Source organism: Anticarsia gemmatalis, chromosome 6 (assembly GCF_050436995.1).
Source record: "Anticarsia gemmatalis isolate Benzon Research Colony breed Stoneville strain chromosome 6, ilAntGemm2 primary, whole genome shotgun sequence".
Classification (NCBI taxonomy): Eukaryota; Metazoa; Arthropoda; class Insecta; order Lepidoptera; family Erebidae; genus Anticarsia; species Anticarsia gemmatalis.
In genome coordinates, this window is record NC_134750.1 from 3,127,458 (window position 1) to 3,155,264 (window position 27,807).

General features: G+C 32.7%; 3 protein-coding genes across 10 annotated transcripts in view; 1 reads left to right on the plus strand and 2 right to left on the minus strand.

Annotated features, from left to right (window-relative positions):
* Window positions 1–341: 341 nt before the first annotated feature.
* Window positions 342–5,436, minus strand: LOC142973495 (uncharacterized). The gene is made up of 3 exons (XM_076115251.1): window positions 5,015–5,436; window positions 3,910–4,111; window positions 342–2,235 (listed from the first exon to the last, which is right to left on the minus strand). Exons 1-3 carry the CDS (start codon window positions 5,259–5,261, stop codon window positions 1,482–1,484), a joined length of 1,203 nt encoding a protein of 400 aa, XP_075971366.1. The 5' UTR covers window positions 5,262–5,436; the 3' UTR covers window positions 342–1,481.
* A 439-nt stretch (window positions 5,437–5,875) lies between these two features.
* On the plus strand, window positions 5,876–20,456 carry qm (geranylgeranyl pyrophosphate synthase quemao). Its single transcript, XM_076115263.1, has 8 exons — window positions 5,876–6,066; window positions 6,844–6,998; window positions 14,376–14,520; window positions 14,906–15,026; window positions 16,678–16,817; window positions 17,147–17,249; window positions 17,841–17,968; window positions 18,466–20,456. The coding sequence occupies exons 1-8, from the start codon at window positions 5,911–5,913 to the stop codon at window positions 18,547–18,549; spliced, it is 1,032 nt and encodes a 343-aa protein (XP_075971378.1). The 5' UTR covers window positions 5,876–5,910; the 3' UTR covers window positions 18,550–20,456.
* A 2,745-nt stretch (window positions 20,457–23,201) lies between these two features.
* tmod (tropomodulin) overlaps window positions 23,202–27,807 on the minus strand; it is a 70,590-nt gene continuing 65,984 nt past the window's right edge. For 4 of the 8 annotated variants that reach the window (XM_076115254.1, XM_076115253.1, XM_076115256.1 and 1 more), the window contains 2 exons: window positions 26,226–26,281; window positions 23,202–24,923 (listed from right to left, as the gene is read on the minus strand). In XM_076115254.1, the coding sequence (XP_075971369.1) occupies window positions 26,239–26,281 (43 nt within the window). In that variant the 3' untranslated portion in view covers window positions 23,202–24,923; window positions 26,226–26,238. Of the gene's footprint in view, window positions 24,924–26,225; window positions 26,282–26,972; window positions 27,029–27,596; window positions 27,679–27,807 lie in introns of all 8 variants that reach the window. The other 4 variants (XR_012959509.1, XR_012959507.1, XR_012959506.1 and 1 more) reach the window with 4 other exon arrangements.

Genomic DNA, 27,807 nt, shown 5'->3' on the forward strand with positions numbered 1-27,807 from the left:
TAATGTAAATATCAAAATAAATTCTGTATTTGTATTTGATGAACTGGTTTTAATCTTCCTGCTCTCCTACAACCTATTTGATACCTATACGATTGATTTAATATTCAAATATTGAGAAAAATATGTAAGTATGAATTTGGATAAAGTAAACGAGCTTTGCAGGGATCATAGCAAGTGTTCTTAAGCATCTGCCTACTTCCAAGAAAACAAAGCGCGATCTTAGGTAAGTAGGTATGAATTTGAACATTATTCGTGTCTCTTTTGTAGATAAGTGAATATCTTTACAGATTGTCTTGTGTATAACTTAAGGAAAAGTATACCAAAAATATAAAACACTTGAATAATTTGTAAAGAAAATATATTAATAACGTGACAGCATTTGAACCAAGAGTCGTTAAAACGTCACAAAACACGTACATCAGACGGTGCCGCGTAACCCAACTAGTACAAAGAACAAACAAGACACGGCTCCTACGCTAGAATCAAATAATTTAATACAGCTTCCTACTTAGTCTTCATAGTGAGATTATTATACAAAAATAGTGAACTATATCTATTTACAACATTCGGTGTTTATCATCAAATTATATTATCAATTCCATTCATACTCACGTAGCAAAACTCTACACGCATTATCTAGACCCTAGGGCTTTATACTGACAATTTACATTTTACCTTTAAAAACCCGAAAGTACGCATTCCAATCTCAGATCTTTATCATCACAATCATATTAGGTTGGGGAAAAAGTCTTTTCGTATTATAGTATGTATGAACTTGTAATACAATCTTTTCTCTACACAAAAAAACCTCGATATTTGGGTACCTCAGGAGCTTACTGAAAGAAACCTAATGTACCGTGTACTCATTTGTGATTCTTGAAGCCAAAGAGATTTTATTACAAGTTCATACATACTATAATGCGAAAAGACTTTTTCCCCGACCTAATATATTATTAAAAATTAACTCGTGCGTTCACATAAATAAACATACCTAATTATTATATAAGTATAAATACATCATAATTTACCGCACTATTTGAGGTAGTAGAGGTACCACACTATTGACGGAATGTTACATAAGTTATATCTATCACATACCACGATATGGTATTACATTTGAACGCAATAAAAGTTTGCAAAATAAAGTAAGATTGTTTTAAATATTATCTAAATAAATTAGTACTGAGATCACAAATACTACTCACATAGGAAACCATAAAATTATTTCTACGGATTTTATCACGGTTCAAAATTGAAAGCCATGTTCAACTATTCAATGAAATAACAAAATGAATAAAACCTTAATCTACATAAATTAATTAAAGAGCCATGAAAAAACGAGTCATTTCTGTACTTCTCTGCAAGAATGTCACGTGATATTTTTAACACTAGATAGGCCGCGATAATTTCTGTAGAAATAACATATTGACGTAAACTTTACAAAATACTATGACATAGTTACAAAATAACTCGAACCCAACTTAATGATGTTTCACTCTGTCATACTGAAAAAAGCTTTTAGTGACGGTCTTCCTAGACTTCATGGTGTGCTTCTTACCAGAGCCAATGCTCACTTTCTTTTTCTCTTCTTCCAAAAGCAAAGGAGGTAACGACACCTTCCTAATATTATAATGAGGCGATAAGCCATTAGGTAATCTCGTGAGATCATTCTGAGTCATCTCGGGCGTGCAAAGAGGCTCTAACCTCGCCAAGTCTCTATGTTTAGCAGTCACCACTCTATTATTCAACAAAGCATTGCGTTCCGACGCGCTTAGTGCCGTATTACCATAATTCCTAGTGTCCAAGGAAACAAAAGACTTAGCACTATTTCTATCACAATTTATCGACGAATCTGGTCTAGGGTTCCTCATCCACCGCGAGGACGCCAGCTCTGACCTCAGAATAGAGGGGTTCTGCCTCTTTCTGTATGGACTGCGAATGTGAATCGGTGTGATTTGCAGGAGAGAGCAGAACGAATCGGGTAAGTCCGGCTCGTCGTTGTAAGTCGGGTAGAAGGATACCTTTTCCCTGGACAGTTTGTGTTCACACAAGTCGTCGGCGATGGAGGGTCGCGGCGAGTTCTGCGGCGTGACGTCACTGCTGCTCTGCGACAGTCGCTCGTCGCTCTCGCTGAACTCCTCGTAGTCGCTGTAGTGCATGGCGATGATCTCGTCATGTTCGATCTGTCTGTACGACAAACGCTTGTCCGGTACTTGTAACGCTTTACCCACGATTCTGAAAATCAATAATTCCTTTATAAATACTTATCATCAAGGCCATCTAACTAGTTATTAGTCTGTTGTGTCATCGTTCCAAGGATTTCTTTTGAACATGAATAATAAAAAGTTAGTAATTACATGACTGTTTTTGACATTACTGACACTCTTTGATGGTAGGACTTGATATTATCCATGGCGTACTTCTGTTATATATATTCAATATATATTATTTTAACGACTTATTTAACTAACGTTCACGGCAAAAGCACAATGAGAACTGCAGCCCACGCTCCTAAGAACCAAAATATATACACTTCGAAATAAGTTTATTGAAACAAATCTGGGTGAAGGTTTTGTTGTTATTAATTAACACAAATACCGACATCCTGACCCCATTCTGTTAAAATTTCACCCATTCATAGAGTGCGAGTAACGACCCCATATCGCGCTGAGATCGCGCACTAAACCCATTATAAGTACTTGCAAAAAGTCCACGCTTATAAATATTTGACACAATTATTCCATACATATTGTAAATTCTATGAAAACAATAAACAACAAGATCGCTTGCATGGTTGATCCAAATAACTTAAAGCGAATATGGTAGCCAATATACTTAAATATAAAATTACGTAATGAAAAATTATGCTAAGCATTACACAGTTGGAGTCGTTACGTCGTACTTAGGTAGAGATGATTAATGGCGTAAAATTAAGATTTTCCTGAAAAGCTGCGAGACATTAGTTACTCTATTCTATTAAGACAGACGTTATTTATTATATTTAGCAATAATTTTAGAGTAATAAAGTGAATTTGTTGCAAACAAAATTTGTTTTTTTTTGCTTGATATTCTTGTGAACCTAAAGTTCTCTAAAACATCAAACAAAAAGTATTAACGATGGTCCTTCCGTTCCCCTCACCCAGATATTCTCCTACGTCTCATGTTGTTTTTTACATTCCGTACAAAGTTAAATGGCACGTATTCGCCACAAGTCTTGAGGACGATAAAAATATTTGTACCTGTACTGTATAGCCCTGGAATCAGCTATACCTACTATCCATGAGACTGCTATGCTTCATTGAGTCCAAAACAATAGTTTTCAGCCGCGAAAACGTAAAAGAAACTGGTAGGTATTAAATTATTACCAAAAACTCTACCTCTCAAACTGTGGCAAACAGAAAAAGAAAATGACGTGGACGTCCAGCAAGACATACATCAACAAGGCCTCTCAAAAGCTTAACAGAGATGAACAAAACAAAACAGTGCACTCTGCTGAAAATCGACCCCATTTCCGCTCCCTGATTATTATGAGGTTATTATTATGTTATGTTATTATGACGCCTTGTTATCAAACCGATGTTTTTTTTTCAACATAAAAAAATATATATTTTTTAACATTATTCAAATTTTTTTGCAAACGGTACCGTCCAAATGACGTCACAGCGCGAGGTGCGCAACTAATTCATACAAGTTGTAGACAAAATCAGTCTATTTTGCGAGAAGCGAAGACGTGTGATAGACTTTCTAAATCAGTCAGACATACTTAAACCAGTATTTTTTTTTTTTGATTTGGTAACTTATCCTAAATTTGTAGATGCAGAAAATGGGACATCAAAATTTTAAATATTTTCGTTTCAAGGTATCATCTAAACTTTACTTCATTACTTAAGTATGTATACAAGGACATACCTAAGTTGTGGATGCAGTTGCCTCCACTGCTTGCACTCCTCGATAATGTTGGGCCGCGAAGATTTCTCGCCGTCTTCATTGTAAAGCGTCCTCTCAATCCGCTCCCACTCAGCTGCTAGGGTCTTCGTAGCCTCAGCCGTACTACGCCGTAACGCCGATCCTGAACTACTGTCACTTTCCTCACTATGAATATCTGGAGTACCTACAAATTAAAATAATCTTATGAATAAATCCTGAACTTATCAATATCAGCCTAGCCTTTCTACCAACTATGATCAAATCAATTTCCAGTCTCACCAGATACAGCTAAGAACCATTTATAAATGGAGTGACTGCCTTTTGGACCTCCACAACCCACCTTCTAGGTAACACAATACCCATTGGTAAGACTGGTTTTCAGACTTTCAGGCTTCTGACTATGGGTGGATATCAAAGACTTTGTAAATGGCAGCGAGGATCTACAATGTAGCATGACATTCAAACCATGGAGTAACTATGCTTAATATAGACACCCGTCCATGGAACAACCTCTGCAAGTGTAACTTAATCTTAGAGATCAATCCGCAACAGCTGTTGTTACCTAGGCCCAAGCATTAATCTTGAACTTGTCTGTTTTAAAGCCACAGGACAGTAAACATTTCAGTGCAATACCTACTGATTCGCTCATAAGTCAGTAGCATTGGCTAGCAAGAGATTATTAATAAAAAGGTAGGTATATACTTGCCTATGTTCTTTGTCAGGATATGATCAACTATTATAAGGAGTGCATAATAAACATGATAATGAATACCTATTATTATGTTTATAGTACACACATAACTCCTTATCATTTATTTTCATACATTCCCAGGAAAGAAAATCTTGTATAATTCTAAAGTACTACCCAGTTTACATACACATTTTATTTTTTTAAACAAGTCTAGTTAACTAGGATTTGAACCCTGTTAATATTGGAACATAAGAGATGACCACAAGAGTGACTGAAAAGTATTTCTATACAATTTGTGATTAAAACTACTCCTTTTTACTATTTTGCAGTTTTTTACTAACTACGGTTTTAGCTATTAGTGGTATGGAAAATCTAATTATTCATTGCAATTCATACCTGTCTCACTTTCCGAGAAAAAGTCCGAAAAAGGCGTCCCGGCCCTCTCCAAACTGTTTACCATATAGGGCTGGACCTCAAATGAATAATTCAAATTTCGATTCACGAAATTACTTGTGTTAGCAGATAAAGGTGGTAGCTCCTGCCCAGACCGGTATCCAAACTTTTGTTGATTGATATTTGGTAAACAATCGATTAGTTTGTTAATATTTTTCTCTCGTGCCGATAAATAATTTCGTGCAGACATAATCAAAACCAATAGAAATCATTTGAAAGTTCGAAACCCATAATTACTGTAGTACTTAGATGAGATTTAAACTAGTACACTATTATCTGAATAATAATTTACATAAACATTATTTGTTTGGTTGACTTGACTGTAAATTGTTTCAATTTCAACACAACAGAAGAAAATACGGAACTGTCAAATTTGACATATATTATCGACAAGAAAAAAACAAAGATATTTTTTAGACGTCAATCGATTTATGTGTTTAAAAAGGCAAAAAGGAATTGTTTGATTTTGGTAGTTCGTTATTATAATTAAAATTCCTTACTTGAAAATATGGGATGAATAAAAGGTGATTTGTATCATAAAAAAAGAAACTATGTAATCGTTCTTATCAAAAAAATAAGGCAATATAATTTTCTTCTCTTCTTAATCTTATTTGAAGTTAAATAAAATGTTTTCCCATGTTCCAATTTTCTATTATAAAATTCAAGTAGTAGGTCGATAATTTGCAGGCATTGAAAAATAACAGTCTAATAGGCCCTACGGAATGATATGAAATTAGTGATTAAATTAAACAGAACCAAGTTCTACCTCCTATTAATATCAACGCAACGTTTGAACGCGCCCATTCTGTTTCCACACTCTCAGTCAGCCGGCTGTGCTCATGTGCTGTCAGTGTCATCTGTCAAACGTATCTAAGAAAAATCGATCGGAATCCGTGTGCTCTGTTAAATCGCAAATTATAATAAAAAAACGTATACAAATAATTAAAATGTCGAATCAAATAGATTCAACGACTAACCGCTGTCTTTTGGAGGAGGTAAGTAAATACTGCATATTATAATTTAAGTTAATTTGAATTATTATATGTTTGCCGCCTATTAGTTATTCTGATGCAGTTTTATGCTTCTGTGAAGGATTTCTTGGTTTTCATTTAATTAGAGCGCAAACGATGCATTCAAATCTATTTCGGCATTATTATAACAAACTAACAGAATCAGCGCAATGCGCCAAATTTCTGAGGCAATGACAATATTATTAAAAATAGCTGTGATGTGCAAATTGTCAATATATTCTTCAAATAGATGATGCAAAGAACCTCCAAATTGAGAAGATTTATATAATTTGTCTTTCACTGCAACATAAGCTTACACACTGTCATATAGGTATTCCATCATCTGATTTAAAAATCAGCATCCATCTTACACATTATATATTATTATAATTGTAATATTCATATGTACTTATTTTACTTAATTACTGTTTAAGATGGCTACAGATTATAATATTATTATTAAACAGTTAAAATTTGGTATTAAATATTAATTCAGCCTTTTAAATGTAAGTTTTTAACCTAACAAAACCTTAGAGAGTATATAACGGCAGTATGTAGATATATATTATTTTAGAACATGATGTTTGTCTCAATGGCATTACCAGAATTAAAGTCTAAAACATAGTACTGAAAACATGATTTATTTGTTGAAAATAATTACTCAGAACTTCTAGGTAGGTACCTAATTAAAATTTATTTAAATATATATTTTAGATTAATATCTGTTATGAATATTTTTTGATGCCTGTCTATGGTTTTCAGAGGATCCTCATGCCATACTCCTACATCCAGCAAGTACCAGGCAAGCAGATTCGTCAGAAATTAGCATCAGCATTCAACTATTGGCTCAAGATCTCTGATGATAAACTAAAAGCAGTTGGTGAAATTGTACAGATTCTACACAATGCTAGTTTACTGTGAGTACCTATTACATGATTATTTGTGTTATAAGTATATTTTATCATACTTCTGGAGTTCTTCCCTTTTATTCAGAGATTAGATTGTTAAAGCTTCAATTTACAGAACTTTGGTGGTACATTTTAAAGAATACCATAAATGCAAATTTACTTTTTAACAGACTCAATTTCAAGATTTGACCTACTTTTTGTAAAACATATTCTAAATAGTAAATTAGAGAATTCTGTAGTCTAATCTTGTTATTGAAGAAGTCCAAGCTCTAACACTCAACAGCTACAAAACCTTTAGGCCACAAATAATCAACCTGCCTTATAGTGCCAATGTTTCACAATACCTGACGTTGTATCCTGAGCAAAGAAGTTTCTTATTTTTCGGATCCCATATTTATAGCTATAAACATGATTCAGAGTTCCCGCTCCGATCACTAAGTTGAAATCCAAAGATTCTCGCAGCCCGTGGCTTGCTGCTAAAGCTTGGATGTGGAGTACTACTGAAAACTCAAGCAACAAGTTTGTGTATCTTACATTCCGTGAGAATTGATAGCACGTTGATGTCGTCTTTAACTGCACCTGAAATGGCTAAAGTGGCTCCATGTAATCTGAAATGATTGTTAATTAACTCTTTCTGCACATTTTTTGTGCATTGTAAAACCTTGCCCTCGAATTGAATCAAGGTTTGCCCATCATCATTGCTGATAAGAGAATACCTAATATTGCTTTAAACTTTGATAAAAATAATTTATCGTTACCCCGAGTGTATCATCTCGGAAATTAGCGCACGTCCACAATATGTTCTAACGGTGGCAGTAAAAACATCCTCATTTACCGAACCTATCGACTTTTACCAAGGAAAAGGAACTCTTAGAAGTCGGTCTAAAGAAGATCTGATTATATTTCGAATGTAAGTTTCTGCGGAAGCTCAACTTTGTTTATCGTGTCCGACAGGATTTCCCACCGAACACTTATTTAATAAACCATAGTCATAAATCATAACATGTCCTCGACTTCCATTAAAGGTGTGCAATGAGATCAACCTTTATTATTCGTAACATGAAAAGGCGCCATTGTATGTGAATTGCATAAATAAACAGTCGTTGATACTGTAGAATAGATAAGCGCTCGCAAGTAATAGTCGTGACTAGATAATACAATTAATGATAGACCTGTACACGCCGATAGTAGAAATCCTGTGAATTTTAACTACACAATTATTCAAACACTTAATATCGTTTTTCTCTTCTCACTTCCGACCCGAGTGAGTTTCTTTCTTTTTTTGTTGTTATGTCCTGTCTACGAATGTAGGAAAATTTATGATCAAACCAAAAGCATTTTTTTCGTAATTGTTTTCTACAAAAGTTACACTTTGTCGCACTGTCGAAAAAATCAAATTCAGTAATTCATACAAACGAAAGTAAATAATGTATATTTACATCTATTCTCGTACGCCAGTTAATATGTATTCATGTTTATATTTATAATTGCGTAGTTCCGTACAATTTGGCGGGCACACGAGGCAATATGTAAACTAACTTGTAAAGCAATAATATGATCTATTGTTGAGTTTGCTGATTGTATCTATGTTCTATTTTACGCTCTCTATCTATAGTGCAAATATCTGTAAACATGGTACCACGTTAGCGGAAGCAGCCAGAATATACATCATAATAATATAATGTTGCTAAGCTAAATAAATAACCGACTACGTAAGTATTTACAAAAACGAATATTTATTACTACCTCTTTGAACGCCTTAAACTTGAATTTAGGTAAGTATATTATATGCAAATTCTCTTACATAATCGCGGAAACGAACCAAAAACTCTAACTTAGAACATAAAGAAGTCTTTCCTTAACCATAGCTGGTCTAAAAGTGTACCTGAAGTATTAACATACATTTTCGTAGTACTTACCATTCAAACATTTGAGACAGTTAAGTAATGAAAAACGGTTCAATAGAACTTAGAATTAGGACAGCAAGTCTTATTTATTAGCAGCGGAAAAGAGACAAGAATAAAAATCAATATCTATTAAGGGGCATTGCCCATTACTGTATCTTTTTCATCCGTCATAAACTTCGAAGATGGTATTACTTTAATTTAAAGCTCGAATTGATACTTTTGCAGTTGGAATCGTTGGATACCGCCAGCCCCCAAGGATTACGTCAAAGAATTATCATTCTTTGATCCGTAAGTCCAATACATATCATTATACGGTGACTGGTCGTCTACTGTGACTACCGGGGTGGTGGTACCTTGTACTAAACCTTAGTACTGGTTCATAATGGTTTTATTTTCTTGGTATTCTTAACGCTATTATGAGCTGTCGCCTGTAGGGAAACCCAGGCGATTAAAACTCGCAGTGGTTCGCTAGAACTACGATAGAAACGTATCTTACAAGCTGTCGAATAGTCTTAAAGGAAAATTCAATTGAATATAAGCTTTATATAAAGTGAAATAGCGTAGCGTAGGGTTCAATTAAAAAACCCTTATGAATAAGCGGCTTGTCAAAATAATTTAAGCTAAATGCAAGTTCAATGATATAAGAACATTTCAATGTTATCATATTTATTCATCGTCTGTATGGTTTAAAATAATGAATAAAATTAAATATACAAGAATTTAGGTCATAATTTTATCTTCATTATATTCAATGTTTTTGTGTTTAATGATCACGTGAAATCTTATTAATTACTTTTTGAAGTAGGTACGTATTTCAGGTTTGAGAAGGTCATTTGTTAATTAGACTTTAATCGATAATAAACTCTAAAATTTTACTCTGAAAATATTTTTTTCTAATTATAACTTGTCTTTAACAACAAATAAACGGATCGTTAGACTAGTATATTCCGCTATGAATGGTACAAAGCTGAATTATCTCCGTGTTTAGTGACGGATATTTGTAGACAAACGCTGTTCAGAATAATCGTCGATTAATATATTAGAAATAATATAACTCGGTGTTGACATTATCAATCCCTAGATTGAGATCTTAAATATCAAAGTATCGCTTCGAAGCTTACAGTTTTACAGGAAATAAAGTCGGGGGTTATTAAAAACAACTTAATAATATGAAATATGACAGGTTAATAGAATACTACGGGGAAAGACATAGGCAATTTTATTTTTATCAAGTTCACTAGTGTAATATGTACTTATATTCAAGTCAGGAGTAAAATTTCTAGGAACGAATCATGACAGAACATGAGTCGTACATACCAAATAATTTTGTACTTTATCTCTATCATCAAGTATTTATTTGCCTTTGTTTTGTTCAAGATTCCTGGTATTATAGTCTCAAATATTCTTTTGGGATTGGCCCATGAGTGATCTCATGTTTTTAATTGTGCCTCATGTGTTTTAGGGTTAGTCATAAGTGTACATTTTAAATGGTATATCTATGTCTTGATGTGCGTAATGTGTATTGAAGCGTAGAGCAACCAAGTGTTTGTGTGGTATCGTTGTTATTCATAAACACACTATAAATAGACCGCCCTAGAGATGTAAACCAACTGAAAGATTTAATCACATATAATGCCTGTAGAAAAATATTAGAACATTTTGTGTTAAGTTTTGTTCCGACTACGGCCTACTGCACAGTGTGTTATAAACCCTATTTTTGTTTCGTCGTCTTTTTATTGAATTAATCGATAGAGTATACCATTCTGAGGATTAGAGTAAAACTCCGGGCTCGCTAAGACTTGTACTTTTTTCGTTATTCAGTGTCAAAGTTCCGGAATATCCGACTATTGAAAAACGAAAAAAAATTAATTACAATTTAACGGAAGTACTTATTCCAGAATTTATTTATTCTATCGAAAGAACATATAATAGCCGACCATTCCACCAATTCCTGAAGTTTTAGCATGAATAGGTCGAGAGATATGATTTTTTTTCTCATTTTTCGTTTTTATTTTTTTATTCATCTAAACCGCCGTAGTAGGTGGTCATTCCTACATCAAAAAAATGCTAATACTTTCTTTTATTTGCAGTATTATTTCTAAAACCTAACTCGCTGGTTTCCAGGAGATATTTGAAAGTTTAGTAATATCCGAAATATCCGCACATAGGGCTGCCACTTCAATCAAAATTTAATAAATTTATTTTCATAAAGTTTTAGCTTTTATATCACGACCATAACAAGATATCATAATTTTGTGGCTTAAAATGGCAAAGATTGGGTAATTTTATAAAGGAAATTAAAAATCAAATTAAGAAATTGGTATGATGTTGATTGATACATTTATTTGGAATCTGTCTATAAATTCTAACTCAAAAGACTCAACTTATAGTAAATGAAAGAAAATCCTTTTCGATATCTCATAAGTATACCTATAAATCAACATTCAACATAAGTACTATTACCATATTTTGTTTTTTTTTTTCAAAATATTTTTAATTAATTTATTTAATTTTACAATTACTTTTTAAATGAATTTCATATAATTTTTTGATTTACAACAACTTTTTTATAATCATTTTATTGTCATTTTTGTGGTATAACAATTTTAAGAATAATTTTTAATGTATTTTATATATCTACATGAATTATATACCTATCTATAATTTTAAATCAAATTTTATCATGTATGTACATCAATTGTGTCGATTTTTTATTTAAAAAATACGATAAAATTATTTTCTTCAACAATTTATTTATTATAATTTATACACATATTATGTAATACATATTATTTGTTGATTTTTTTTCTAAAAAGCAAAATCAATGGTTGTTCCATCTGGAGTTGGAACAATTTTAGGGGACTGAGCGCCAGTCAACCTTAATACCGCAACCGTACTCTGCACTTCAACAACCTCAGTAAGGCGTGACTGAGGTACGTCGTTCAGAACTACGGCCGGGGGGCTTGCCTTAACTTTCTTTAAAATAAAGGTTTATAATCTTATATAATTTTCGGATACTCGAAAGTGACAACCCTAAGTAGAATTTAAAATTTCAAATATCTCCTGGAAACCAGCGAGTTAGGTTTTAGAAATAATACTGCAAATAAAAGAAAGTATTAACATTTTTTTGATGTAGGAATGACCACCTACTACGGCGGTTTAGATGAATAAAAAAATAAAAACGAAAAATGAGAAAAAAAAATCATATCTCTCGACCTATTCATGCTAAAACTTCAGGAATTGGTGGAATGGTCGGCTATTATATGTTCTTTCGATAGAATAAATAAATTCTGGAATAAGTACTTCCGTTAAATTGTAATTAATTTTTTTTCGTTTTTCAATAGTCGGATATTCCGGAACTTTGACACTGAATAACGAAAAAAGTACAAGTCTTAGCGAGCCCGGAGTTTTACTCTAATCCTCAGAATGGTATACTCTATCGATTAATTCAATAAAAACACGACGAAACAAAAATAGGGTTTATAACACACTGTGTACTGGAAGCTTCTCCCAAGTCTTCTCTTTATTGTGATTCGTTGTTCTTGCGATCGCTTGGACTGTAACTATTAAAATTCCAGTACTTTATAATGAGCCATAAGTAATGATAATTATCCTACCTGCCTAATTTTTGGTTAATTAGCTACAACGAAGATAAATTCATTTTTAAGATACATACATCAGGATCACCCGATATATAAACTGCTCACTTTATTCATGTACAAGTATGTTTCTGCGCTTCAAGAATGGAAACTTTAATCCCCAAAGCACATGTTTACAGTATCTCGATACAATTTATGTATTTGAAGACACGATGGCATGTCCTGACTGGGGAAATACGATGACGACGGTCCTATTTTGATCGTGAATGAATCGTCTGAGACACATTGAGTTAAGAGGAATCAGAACGATGTGTAAAAGCCCACATACCAAATTAATCAACACAATTAACTGTTATCTTGATGTTTAGTTGGGAGCGTGACTCTTAATTGCAGCGGTACGATTGAATCGATGGTTTTAAATTGAGGTAATAGTTTCGTTGATGTTTCCGTAACTAGACCATTGGCGCCTTTGACAGTAAAGTTGTAATTTACCAAATTTCCTACCAAAATAAACCGTGAAGCGCTATACTTACGTCTTACAACAAGTTAATGTAAAAACACGGTTAAACATTGTGATAATAAGTACTAATTGCATACATCTATTTGTAAACGATCTACGTCAATGTATAAATGAAAGCTTTACTGGTATACTTACACTTACATTCATCATAGAAATACTAATGATTGTTTTAGGTAATGTAATGATGTTGTGTTTCGTCTTCAACATATCATAGGTACACGACCAAATCTTTATCGAAATATAATATTTTATAGGTGAATCCACTGATAATTTTATTAGCTTACTCTTTACCACATTTATCTGTTTAGAAAATATATATTTCGTCCTGTCGACAAGGATTCTTTGACCTTTCCAATTAATTCATTTGAACGCACTTCAATGACAATTTATTTTGATGACGACATCTCTAAAACGTATTAAGTGTCTGTCGTGATAATATAGATTTATTATCGCCGGAATACTGTAAAACGTAGATAAGTAGTGGTGTAAACACTACATCGTTAACACACTTTCGATTTTGGCAATAAAACTATGCATTTCGTTATAAAATAACTAAGCAAGTAGATATATTTGCGTCACCGGGGATCTAAGTAATTTAAAACTAAAAACGAAAGTATTAAGCAGATTTCATAATTAATAAAATAAACTAGATAATCGTACACTACCGTGTTAAAAAAATGAACAAAGTAATCAATGACAAAACAATTACAGCCTTGATAATTATTTCATGTATTTTTTTTTATTACGAACATTTCTACCGATCGTAACATATTTTAAGAATCACAATAACTCTAGTTATAACTCACTGTAATTCTCATCGAAGGCTTGTAGGTACTAGAGCAACGTCCTATGTTTCGTTTAAGACAACTATATTGTTCCGTTCGTGTATCGATGTCTTTTTGCATGTTTGTGTCTATCAGAATAAATGTTGGTCAAATCTGCGCAGGGAAGGTATTTGTTCTAAAACTCTGCTTGCGTTCATCAGCGTTTGTAATTTAATTAGGAAGCAATGAGCCTAATAAAATTAAGAGATCATACTTAAATGTGTAAACCGGCTATCAGCAACCGGCGTACTATAATGTTTTAAATTTCTGCAAACTTGTCTGGTAAAAAAAACCTTTTTAGACTATATCCTCATATCTCATACCTGTTGTGTTACCATTTAATAAATAAATAATTGAAACGCACAACGAACCTAAGCCGCCCATGTTATGTTTCAGGTCAGTTTTTAGGCATATCGTAGAGCCGAAATAAGGATAGTAGCAACACCTAGGAACAAACTAAAACAAATTTGTAGGAATTGGTTTAAGCTGTCGAATTCTGGCGAAAGTTTCTTATAAATCCTTTTAATTGTACCCAGGATCGACGACATTCAAGACAACTCGATACTGCGGCGCGGTATACCGGTGGCACACTCCATCTACGGCGTGGCCAGCACCATCAACGCGGCCAATTATGCCATGATCTTCGCGCTCGCTAAGACGCAGGAGCTGGGACATGACATGGTGAGATTCAATCAAAGCTTTTTTTAGATATGAGTTGAACCACTTGAAAACATTACAACAAAGATATAAGCACTGAAAAAAACCTACTGCCTATACTAATATAAAGCTGAAGAGTTTGTTTGCTTATTTGTTTGAACACGCTAATCTCAGGAACTACTGGTTGTGAGAATTCTTTTACTGTTGGATAGCCTGTTTACTGCGGAAGGCTACAGGCTATATATCATCACGCTACGACCAATAGGAGTAGAATACCAGTGAAAAATGTTTCAAAAACGGGGAAAGTTATGACGCAAGCGAAGCAGCGCGGGTCAGCTAGTACTTTGATATGGTTTAAACTGATGCAATAGTATCATTGCTATTTATGCGGTTATGTTTTGCTCTCCAGGCTACAAAGGTATACACAGAACAACTGCTGGAGCTACACAGAGGACAGGGTATCGAGATATTCTGGCGGGACAACTTCCTCTGCCCCTCGGAGAATGACTACAGGGAGATGACCATCAAAAGTAAGTATAAAACTTACACTTTTAATCTATTGTTAGTTTTTTTTTAAGATAGTGCAATTTGATTTAGAAAGTAAACAACATAAAATGTATAAAATTTTAAACTGTTGTATAAAATGATATAGGTATCTGACTCAAAATAATTATGATTTTTATCTATTTACTAAAACTTTTAGTAATTTTGACCCACGATCGGCATAAAATAGTAGTAGTAAATAAGTATTACGATCGTAAAAGTCAAACTAATGAATGTGCGTGCGCGCACATTCTTCGCGTCACTTTATGTAAATTACCTTTAACGTTTTGTAGTCTTGCAACACTGACGTTTTATATCAAGACTTAAATGCTTTGTAAATTTTCATACGTGACAGTAATTTATACAAACATTAGAGATATTTGACAAACTGGTTTTTACGTGCGTGGTTTTTTATAAATTTGTTATAAATGGGCAACGGCGCATTTGCATAAATTATCATGTTAATATTTTATTTAACTGATAATTTAAATACATAATTATATTGAATATATGAACATTTGTCTAAACTAAAATCATGAAATAAGTGTTTCATTTGACGTCACAATTTCATTTGACGTACAGTTTTAGCTCATTATAAAACTCTTGTAACAAAATTTTACTTGCTAATTATGCTCATTACTGTTGTAGCGCTTAATCTTATGAGAATAACTTATTAACATTAGTCTTTAAAAATTATAAAATACGTACTTGTTGCTGTACGAAGGCCAAGATCGAAAGTTTTTCGGTTCACCAGTAAATTAATCAGTAAACCAAGTTTACAGTTCAATACGACTCAGCAACTGTTTAAACAAGCACTTGAAGCAAGAAAGGTGCAGCCTTGCCAATCTCTTTGCTGTCACCAAGTAAAGAACTTGACAATAAAACAATTAAAAACATTATATATTATGTACTTAAAACTATGTGTGTTAATTGTTGCTTAATAATTATTTCCGTTATAAAGTTTAATAAACCACAATCGTCTTTGTCATTTGATCTGATTGTCATTTACTGACAAAGATAGCTACCCCCATACATTAATTTTGTCGTCTTTAACAATAAATAACGTGCTGGCACATTCAACATTTCAATAGATTGTTTTTACAAAAATTTGAAGATAATATACTTACCCAATACTGATTACTGGCTTTCCTAATTTCTCATAGGGGTAGTCAGAGACCAAAAAGCGTTACTTGGTTACGATCCTTACAAACTTCCCTTGCTTCATTCACATCCATACATTTTGTCATGCAGGACTGCCGGTAACGTGTACTACGCTCCTAACCTTTTTTCAAAACATTGCTGATGAACATGATTTCTTCCTAACTTGTGACATATTTATACAAAAAATATTTTACTTGTACAGCCTGCTTCCTATTTAATTCTTACCTGCACTAAGAAATGCTCTTGTGTCGCGGGGACTTTTACAAATATACACACAATGTACACAAAGTACAATCAGACCCTTGACAATTATTTATGGATCACACAAATAATCCGTGTGAAAATCGAACCAACGACCTCCCGACGCAATAGTGAGGGCCCAAACCGCTGCACCACGGAGGCAGTCAAATTTATATTGGCAATATACGTGTATTAGGCATGTTGTCTTTTTTTCATTAAATTGATGTTTTGTTATAGAAACGGGTGGTCTGTTCATGTTGGCGATACGTCTGATGCAGTTGTTCAGCGAGAACAAGTCGGACTTCACCGAGCTGTCTGCGATACTCGGCCTCTACTTCCAGATCAGAGATGATTATTGCAATCTTAGGCTGCAAGAGGTTTGTGCTAAATTTAAACGATCTAAAATTAGTCCTTTAGTAATAAAATTAACTTATTATTGTCCCATTCTCCTCCCGAATGTGGTAGGGGCAGGCATCGAGTCTTTCAATGTATTAGTTCCGAATAAAAATTAAACTATTCGATTTCTTTTAAAGAATAATTAATAGAGAGGACATAGAACGGCACCGTACATACGGCTAGACTAACCCTAACGCCCTCTTCTGGTGTAACTATGAACTAACTATCATTAGATGGCGTTAGTGCTGCACAGCTGCATACTATTTCACAACAGAACACCTGTATTTTTAATTATTTGTTAATATTTCAGTACTCGGAGAACAAGAGCTACTGCGAAGACCTGACGGAGGGCAAGTTCAGCTTCCCCATCATCCACGCCATCATGAACTCGGAGGGAGACAACCAAGTGCTTCGTATCCTTTTACATACACTTCACATTATTACACGTTACTTTGTCCGTTAAAATGATAATCCATTGACATCTGCAATGTAGACAACAGTTGGCAAAAGGCACCAGGGATATCAAAACATAATTCGTTAAAGTTGATTTGATCTGCATTTTTTGTCTTATACTAACTAATCATGCCGATGGCCAAGGATTGCACGTTTAATTAATTTTTTATACCACCCCACTTTACGAAACATTTCAAAATTATTTTTAAATGTTTCGTAAAGTGGTGTTTCGTAAATTATTAAAAAGGTATTTTATACAATCATTTGTAAAATAAATGATTGTATAAAATACCGTCTGTAGCACGATTCTTTACAATTAAAACCATTGAGTATCGACAGTTTGACATTTAAAATTTACCTACTGCCAAAAGAGTTTCTACGACGCCCGCTGGAGGCGCTGAACCAAAATGTCATACATTTTTTTTCGATAGCTAGCCGGTTGTCGCTAGTCAATAGTGGTAGAGAATTGAGGTGCTGATATTGATACTGATAGTTCTATCTGCATTAAAATGCATTATATGGTGCAATAAATAAGTTCCTTAGCATCCCAGACATCTTGCGGCAGCGCACCCGCGACGTCGAAGTGAAGAAGTACTGCATCACGTTGTTGGAGAAGCTCGGCAGTTTCGCGTACACGCGCGAGACACTACAGACTCTCGACCAGAAGGCCAGAGACGAGGTACATATGCTTCACTGTACCAACATGTTTGGTACCAACCGATGTAGCATTTTTTTATCGGTACCATTTTAATTCTCGTGTAAAACACGGAAGAATTTATAGCGGTTAGGTTTGAAATTCTGTACAGTTATAAGGAAAAGTGAAGTATAATATTTTATCTGACCTTTTCGTTATTTGAAACCTGAAGTTAATCTATCCCATACCTTGACAAAAAATCAAACCGTCACAATTTCGTTATCATGTAGGAGGATTTTGGAAGTTGACTAACCCCCGGTTTCTAAGTTACATTTAGCGGCAGTTTATCTATTCAATAGCGTTAAAACTCATACAAAAAAAAAACGCTATTGCATAGATAAACTACCGCTAAATGTACTCAGAAACCGGGGGTTAGTAATATAAATATTAATCGCTTTTTCTGAATTAAATTTGATACAGCATATAATAATATGTACCTATTCGGACAACACAAGTTTAAAAGTAATGTATTATGTTCTTAGGTGCAGCGACTGGGCGGCAACCCGCACTTAGAAGCGTTACTCGACGATCTACTGAGCTGGCGGCGAGAGGGGACCAGCGACTAAACATGTAACACCTTACCTCCTTCTTATAGACGTAACTAGAACAAATATATGGGCCTAACTACACTTGTTACTAAACCAGGCCTAAAACATTACGGGAACGATGCAATATAATCTCATCTGTTATTTTAATACAAAGTTTGGTTACAAATAATGGTTTGTTATAGAAAATATTGTGAAAATAAGTTGCTTTACCGAATGGTAATGTAAATATTACTGCAAAGATAATAGTATGAAATTATCTGGAGAGTGTTTTTTTGTATATAAATCAGGTTTTTTCTAATACTGGTTACGTCTATAGGTAATTCAAACTTTTTAGTTGTATAGAACGAAAGACATGTTTTGTTTTACTTTTCATTATGGCAACCAATGCACGAGTAGAAATACACAGACACTTGATTTTACAATATTCTATCACTTTTTATGTAATGACTTATGTTTATTTTGAATCTTATTGAGTAGAGAAATAGGTTAGATAATATAAGTCGAAAACGCATTAAAACTGACTTCAAGTAATATGCGGCTCCTTAGCCATTAGAAATAAATTTGATCGTTCTAGCATAAAATTATCATTCAGTAATGTATATTGTCTTAATCCTTATGAGTATTTGAAATGATTTTGTCATTTGTGATATTAATTATAATGATGAAATCTCTCATTCTTAAGAACATAAGTACTCTAACGTCTTTGCACTGTTTTACCATAATGAAAAGGAAAATATTTTGTAAATTTATTTTTAGAATTCTTGTTTTGTGTTTGCCAATTTTTCCATTGTCAAATAACTGAATTGATTTAAACATTTTGGACCGATTCTCACATTACAATACGTCGAAAATTAAAAACTATTTTTTCGAATAAAGATTTCCCACCCTTATCCAGCAGGATGTAGGCCCAAGCCAACCCAGTTTTTGGGAGAAAACTTTTTTCCAAAAGAGGCATACTAATTAGGTATTTGACAATGAAAATATCGAGCCTCAATGTCTATCTATTTGTTGCCCTTCCCATCTTCTCAAGAATCGATGTTAAGGTATTATTTATTTCGATAAGTTGAGATTTTTGTTAAAAACATGTTACATTCCGAATGTATTGTTTAAAGGAAAGGGTGCTTAAGTAGAATAGAAAAGACAGCAATATTGTTTATAACTTCTAAACTTTCACGTTGCATAATTTATGCAGGGATTAGATATAATTTGGTGAAAAAGATTTTCTATACACGGTGGCATAAATAATTAAGTAATTTGAACTAAGTTCGATAGATTTTCGATTTCTTACTACCACAGCGCCACCAACAATCGATTCCTCTAACTTCCCTAAATTTTAAAATTATTTAAATGAAATTATTGAATGTTATTTCATGGCTTTTTAAAGAATACAAAGTCTTATTCGTTCTATGTAAATCGCATAATAGAATGGGCAGTATTATTTCATTGTGTTTTAGTTTTTATTCATTTAGTAGATAAGATGCCCGATTCGACAACTATTTAATTTTATTTTTTGTATATTGTTTTTCTAAAACTGTTATGGACGTTTTGTTTGTCTAGAACTAGGAATATCTAATGCAATCAATTTTATATTGACATATTTTTATGTTGAATTTGTAGTTACCAGTGAATATTCATGAACTCAAACATACTTAAATAATACAGAGATACATATCAAAGTGTCTTTTACACAAAATACTGTAAATATCTACTTACATTAATATAACCGATGTCTTCAAAGTCCGCCATGACGGTTCTACAACACTGCCATCTACAAACGTTTGAGTTCATGAATTATTACTTTTTGCTTTGTAAAATAAATTAGCGTTTTTCTAATGCTTACTTAAATCGCTTTGTACTTATACGCCAATAAATGCTTAAATAGGACAAAGTAATTATTTTTAAATAAATAAAACTATTGCTGCGGATTATTTCGTTTTTATTTTTACCCATTCATTATTTATTACCCGCCCAAATTTTAATCTAATGTACTTCCTTAGTAAACGGTGAATAATCCGTAAAATAGTTTTCTTTATTCACTTGCTTAGTTATCGATGTTTTGCCAATAAACTTACTAATAAAGTAATCGCTATCATGTTTTGTCTAATAACTATTTTACTTATGCTAGAATACTTAAGAATTTTCTTCAATTTTAAATCTTGAAAGGCAGCCTTTCAACTAATTATATAAAAACGAATCGACCAAATGATGCCATTTATAATAGTATTAGAAAGTAGAATTTAGAGATTTTGTAGCAAAATCTTAGCTAAGCTATATGCTGAAGAAGTAGTTAATGGTTGCAGAGAAAATATACAAAAACGTAAAATAGTTCATTTGAAATATTTTGTGCATCCAAGTTTAACTAACTCTTGATTGAAGAGCTTTTGTTTCGAGTGTCGAAGAGCAAACAATATAAAAATTGTACAATTCGGTTATAATAAATTGGGTTTCCCTATTCAAATTTTATAACACGTTTATAAAGTGTTTAATCTGCAACCACTAAGTTATAGTGATGATTTTTGTCACACCAAGCCAGGAAAGAACTAGAATCTCTTGCTAGATGTATGGGAACAAATGTGGTCCCAAGAAACACTAAAAGTAAGGGCTTACAAAACCAAATAAATTGTAAACATCAACTATCATTAAGATAGCCTATAGGTATCGTGATATAATGGTACCTATCTTAAAAATCGTTATTTCACTACAAGTCTTGGCAGGTGTGATTGAGCGTCATCGTAAAGTTTATTATAATAGCTGTTTGAATTTAAATGACAATACACGCTAGTCAAACGTAGCATTGTTATTATAATGTAGACTTAAGTATTATTAATGTTTCGCTGCTTGCTAATTCTACTATTTTATAAAATTGTATGACCAACGTTCTTTATAAATTGGTTTTTGGAAAGCTTATTTTGTTTGTACTTATAAAATTATATTTCATACAATAGGGATGTTTCCAGGTCAAAAAAACGGAAATAATATAAGTCAATCAGATAATGAAAAAATATTAAACTGGTATTTTGTTCTTTACTTAGAGAGAGCTAATGATGCCGTAGCCTTATATCTTATTGTCATGCGACTATTCAACTAATAGTTCGATTATGTACAATAAGGTAATACAAGTTTAATATTTTTCACAATCAGACGGTAGAAAATCTATCGATTTGGCAATATTCCTATTTTGGCTGCTCTGTAAGTTAAATATTAATTTAAGTATAATTTTCACTTTAATAGTAATTGTTCGCTAGTCATCATGAACTAACATTCCATGTCATTTGACATTTTGCTGTTATACCAAAATTAATGTTGATAATTTTAAAACTTAGTTTAGGCCTAACTCGTACTTAGTAGGCTTTAAATATTAATATAATAATGGCTTTCTGATTTTAGTAGCATATTAAAATAAGGTACTTACAATTTTTGCTTGAGAATATAATATAGTATTACGGACAATATCACTGCCCTACATCAACACATAATAAATAGTGCATACCCAATAAGTGAATCATTAAAAAAATAACCTATTATAAAATGTGTGTTTTACAAAAATATGTAGGTATATTATGTTTTTTGCACTTCATACTACGTAATGCAATTCGGTAAAACTTCGAAAATGTTACGCTGTTATATTTGTAAGTACAAGTGCTGCCACCTGGTGAATATTTGATACATTATTCATGTTATACATTTTAAAAAAATATTGTTGAAAATGTAATGATCAAGTGATCAAATAATATTGTTATTCCTAATGCGTTAGAACTTTGTTACATTTTGCTAGCGTAGTTACATTATTAAATAATTTATCTCACGCCTTGTCTTCCAAATTGTGACAATAATTGGCTAATATTTAAATAAATATATAAAATATATTAGAAGTGTGTATGAGTATTATAAGGTTACACTTTTCTTCTTCTAAATCTCTCTAGAATATTGACAAGTTATCTGGTTTGGAGTAGAGAGATATTAGTATTATGGCGAATGACCGCTGTAATTTATCATAGAAACAAAACAAATAAACTTACAAGCTTGGAAAATTAATCAAAACATTAAATTATTTTGTGTTGGTTTCCTGCTCAAATATTTTATCAAAAAAGAAATGCAATTGGGTTTCTTTAAATTTATTTTATTGCGGTCATTCCAGAACCTTTGTACTTAAATTATATCTAGAATAACTGATCCTTTTAGTAAAGTCTATCAACGTTACATATCTATCAGAACAAAAATAAAGCTTTGTGTGAACGAGTGTTGTTTTATTTATAGAGACCTAGGCTGTGTGCCAATTGTCCAGGCGTTCGAAAGAATATTCAATCTCTACAGTATTTATATCAACAACCCAATTACTACGAGATCTTTCTATAGTTTATTTGCCGAGTTAATATTGTGTAGTTCGTTTTGTTGATGACTACACTTTGAAAACTTTATTGCATATTTAGATTTTTAGTAAATTTTGGACGTGGAGTTTGTGGTCTATTGTATTTTATTTCAGTGACTTTTATAGGTTCATATACTTTTTAAGGGACATATTTCATCACACTATGACGATTCAGCTAGCGCCTCCAATAAAGCGTGAATGGGGCCCAAAATGTCAGCATTACAAGTGTTGTTATCAGCCGCCAAATTTGACGAATGAAAAAGTTTCGTGTCCACAAGGAATCTTTAAATGAAAGTCTAAATAATGTTTATGTACTTTATTAATATTTTTACATTTGTCACAAACTACAGAACTGCGACTCTACTAGTCAAGGTTTTCGTTGGATCAAAATGCTCCTGAACCGTAAAATATCAACATAAATAAAACTAACATTACAATTAAATTATGATTTATATTAATTTATTTTTTTCATAAATCGTCACAATAAAAGAATATTACATTTTAAAAATCTAAATTCATATACAAATAATCTCTCTTATTGAAACTAACAGACGAAAAAAAATCGAAGCAGATTTTTTAATGGAAAATATGATGTCTGTATCACAATGTTATGGACACTTAGTTCCCCAGTAGATTCACTAAATATACATAAAGTTACATTTTTAAGCATTTTTTTTTGTTTCAAGAAAGCAAAAGGTTATAAAAGCTATTGTTTAATATCAAAAGCCTCAGTACATCGCTAGTCGCTGCTACAGTCCTTTACCAAAATACAAAAATTCATTCAAAAGTCCATCGAAGGCGTAATATCGAAAATTTACTAGACATTGAACAAACCTAGTGCTTTATTGAAATATTTAAAGTTACCCTCCATTTATGCAGAACATGACTTCTCTACGTTTATTCATTAATTTGTCAACTGTTTGTCAGTCATTCAAAGTGTTTAACGTGTTCACTTGTTTAGTTAACATGTTATTTTATAGTCAAAAGTATTCTTATCCACGTTAAAGGAACTTTATAATATCGCTACTTGTATTTCGCGATATCTCTCGAGGTAGGTAAATGGTAGATAGCATTATATTTATATTAAACTTGCACCTATTACATTTGTAACTACCAACATAATTAAAAGTATTATTTATTAAACTTTTAAAGAGTATTTTAGTCAATATTAGACGTAAATTTTAAAAACTAAAAGCGTCAAATTTACGAGAAGCATGTTTCGCATTAATGGAATGTGCACAACTATAAAATATATTACAATTTAATATCATAATAAAATTAATACGAATTCATTAGCACACTATAGTAAGAATTAATAGTAAAACGTACGTCACTCACACATTTATTACACAAGAATTGTGATTTTATCAATACTTATTCGGCTAGAGATGGTCCTGCCACCTTCTAGTCAAGTGTTAGTCGATTTTCAACACTCCGGCGAGCACCGGTTATGATAAAAACGATGATAACATAACAATTCTTGTTCGCACACAACATTCATCATCAGATGTACAATGTTTTTTTCTGTCCGTGCGAGCTCGTTGTGATTGTGTATTTTTATAAAACCTTATGATTTAACTACGTTACGACGTTTATTTAGAATATTTATTTGCACCATTAAACACTACACAATAAGATCTAGTGGCAATATCATAAGATTGCTGTGCACACGTAGTGCGAGTATAAGCGGCTAAGCGCCAAGCGCGCAGGAGCAAGCACAGGGTTGCTTATAAAGGTAATTTTGAGAAAACATTATCAAAGTTAAATAAATAAATAGCTTCTCAAATATATAAAATTGTATGATTCACAATAAAATATATAGAAAACATAATCTAAGTTTTCAAAAAAGGATACAAATTTTGAAAATAAATTGTTTTCAAGTAATAAAAAGTGTGTAGTAAAATATAAAAATACGCAATCACGACGCGTGTTCGCGGGGCGCGGAGGGGTGGCGCTCACGGGATCCAGCCCACCACGTAGCTGCGGCTGCGAGTGAACTGGGTCAGCCGGCGAATGCGACCGCCTGCAACACAACACATACTATTAACACTTGCGAATATAAAATAACACATGACGGCCATGAAATGGACTACGGCGTTAGGAAGCGCATTGCAAAGAAATAGATTCTTAGATGTCTTCTTATTCCAAAATATGTTGTACCATTATGACCTCTTTTGAGCCTGTTATTCTTTCTTGATAGGCAAGGTAAATAAATGAGAATAAATACATCCTTGTGAAGGTAAGTCAGTCTCACACCACTTTTTCAGTCCAGTCAGGACACTAGCCTTAGTGAATGAAGTTCTATACAAATTCTATGGATTAGATAATTTAGACTTGGTTTTATTGGAAGAACTTTTGTATAGGACGAGATACTTTTTCAAGATCAATACAGCATAAAAAATTATAATAAACAAAAAACTAAAATGATGAAGAAAAGCTCCCTAATTTGCAGTATTTTTTGTGTTTACCATACTTACTCTTCTCTTATGTATGGTCTAGTTAGCATAAAATGTTGTATTATTTTGTTAACTCTATTGGTAAATAAGTATGTTTTAATATGTTATATTTTAGTGTATCGTGTGAATAACACAGCACAAATGAGCTTAGTGTCATAGTTATATAAATAGTAAAGTAAATAAGCGTAAGAAAGATTGTGGTAAATAAATATATATAAAGAAGTATACAGAAGAATATATTATAATAAGATGGAACTAAGTTAATTAAATTAAATTGATGGTAAATGATATGCAATATAAATGGTAATTGTAGCTACAAATGTATATTAAAGTTTATGTTAGTCATAGTTTTTTCATCACATTAAAGATGAAATATTTTATAAATATTGCGTTTTTTTCAAAATATTTGGTTTATATATTCGCATTTTAACAGTTAGGATCAGTAAGGATTGGAATGCAAATATGCGGTATTCATAACATATTCATGGGATGGAATGCAGCGCATGCATGGGTTTCCACAACAAATAACATAAAGTTCTTTAAAAACCAAACAAACTGTACATATTATTGCTATTTTCGTAGAACTTATAAGGTGCTTCTAAGCATCCTTGATCCACATAACTGAGTATGAGACGAATATTTCATATTATGAAGCAAAAATAGCTAAAAAAAAGTAGAAACAGTCATTACGATTAGTCTCATGTTTATTTACAATATGAATGAATGTAAGAAACTAATTTTATTTTTTTATGATTCTAAATAAATGGCGTTGACAAAAAAAAAACTAAACAAATCTTTTTCTTAATACAACTGGCCTGTACAATAAACAGCATGATGTTTGAAGGTTTGATATAAAGAGGTAGACTTACCACGTGCGTCAGTTCAAGGCTCTAAGCGTTGTTCTGGCTCCGGCGCTGCTGGCGTACTGCAATGCATACACACCGACACGTGTCACACATTTTATATACATACATCGATGCACCGGTGTTCGCTCGCTATTTGAATATTTAAAAGAAAGAGAAAACTAATTTAGGGGAGATTAAGTATTTTTTTGTAAAATATCATCAATAATTACTGAACAAAATGATATAAATTGTATATTTTGAAAGATATTAAATGAGTTAAAATATAAATGAGTTTAATAGCAATTACTAAACTAATATAAGCAGTAAAGCTGCAAATAACTGTCGACTGGGTCAAAAGATTTTAAAAATCGTAGAGCGAACATCGGTAGCATTATTGGAACATTTGGATACAGCAAAAGGGTAAATATAAACATAACATTGTAACATCACAAAACAATCGGAGAATCAAATCCATGCTCATCATCGTTTCAGTTTAGTATCAGAACATCATTCGCATTCAGTTAGTAGTCACAACCATGCGTGTCATTGAGTTCAGGAAAACTTCTCGTCTATTCTATCTTATGGTTCATAGTTAATAGGTGGTAAAAACTTTAATGACTATCCTGTCACAATTGGGACCCCACAGCACGTCGAAGGCTCTCGAAGCGAAAAAATCGTATATTAGCTGAAGCCTTTGCGCTGTGAAAAATCGTTATTACCCGAAAAAAAATAGCACGGCACTATTTCGCGCCAAAACAGATGACAGTTTACCGATTTTATGCGGCCATTTCTATATATTATCTGTCTGTTCTACGTTCCCCTCACTGCTAGAAATTAAATTGTTAATCTTATTATATAGAAAGTAGAGAACACATCAAAATATATTAGTTTCGTTTTATAATTAAATTTTAAAGGATAGAGCGAAAGAGAGAGAGAGAATTATTGTAGATATTTTAAGAGTTTAGAGTAAAAAGGTTTGTTAAGACTATAAGAAATATGATACCAATATCGCCTAGTGACGTCGTCAGCATCATATTCACTAAATAGAGATACATTTTTGTGCAGTCTTATAAAAGGAAATCTTTGATCCTAACGTAATGCCCTCTACCACAAAGAGCATGGATCTCTACGAAATAATAAAAATAAAGAATAGTCTGTCCAGAAGTCAATAATCTAAGTCCAGCACTGTCATGTCCACTTAAATTTGTATCATTGTCACGTAAGATCTGCCTGCCAAAGACCCTACAGATTTTGTATAGGTGGTAATAGTTTCCAGTATAATAAGACTGCACGTATAGTGTATGTGTGTGTGAGTCACTCTCAGCCGGTTGTAAATAAGCTGCAACAGAAGCGTAAGTTATACTGTCGTGCTAACAGTGCACCGTTGGGCCTGACCTCCGAGCCTATTGGCTACGCGCCCCCTTCGGCAGGTTGTTAAAGAATCTGAACTGAAGTCGCAGCGTAAGGTCTTTCCGTACTGTAATGACAAACATAAACTCTCAACTGGTGTCGCACACATGTTTTGTGTTGTGTTCATTGCCTAACTACGTGAACTTGAACAATTTTGTGCCAATTCATATTTGCAAATTCTCAATACAACTACAGG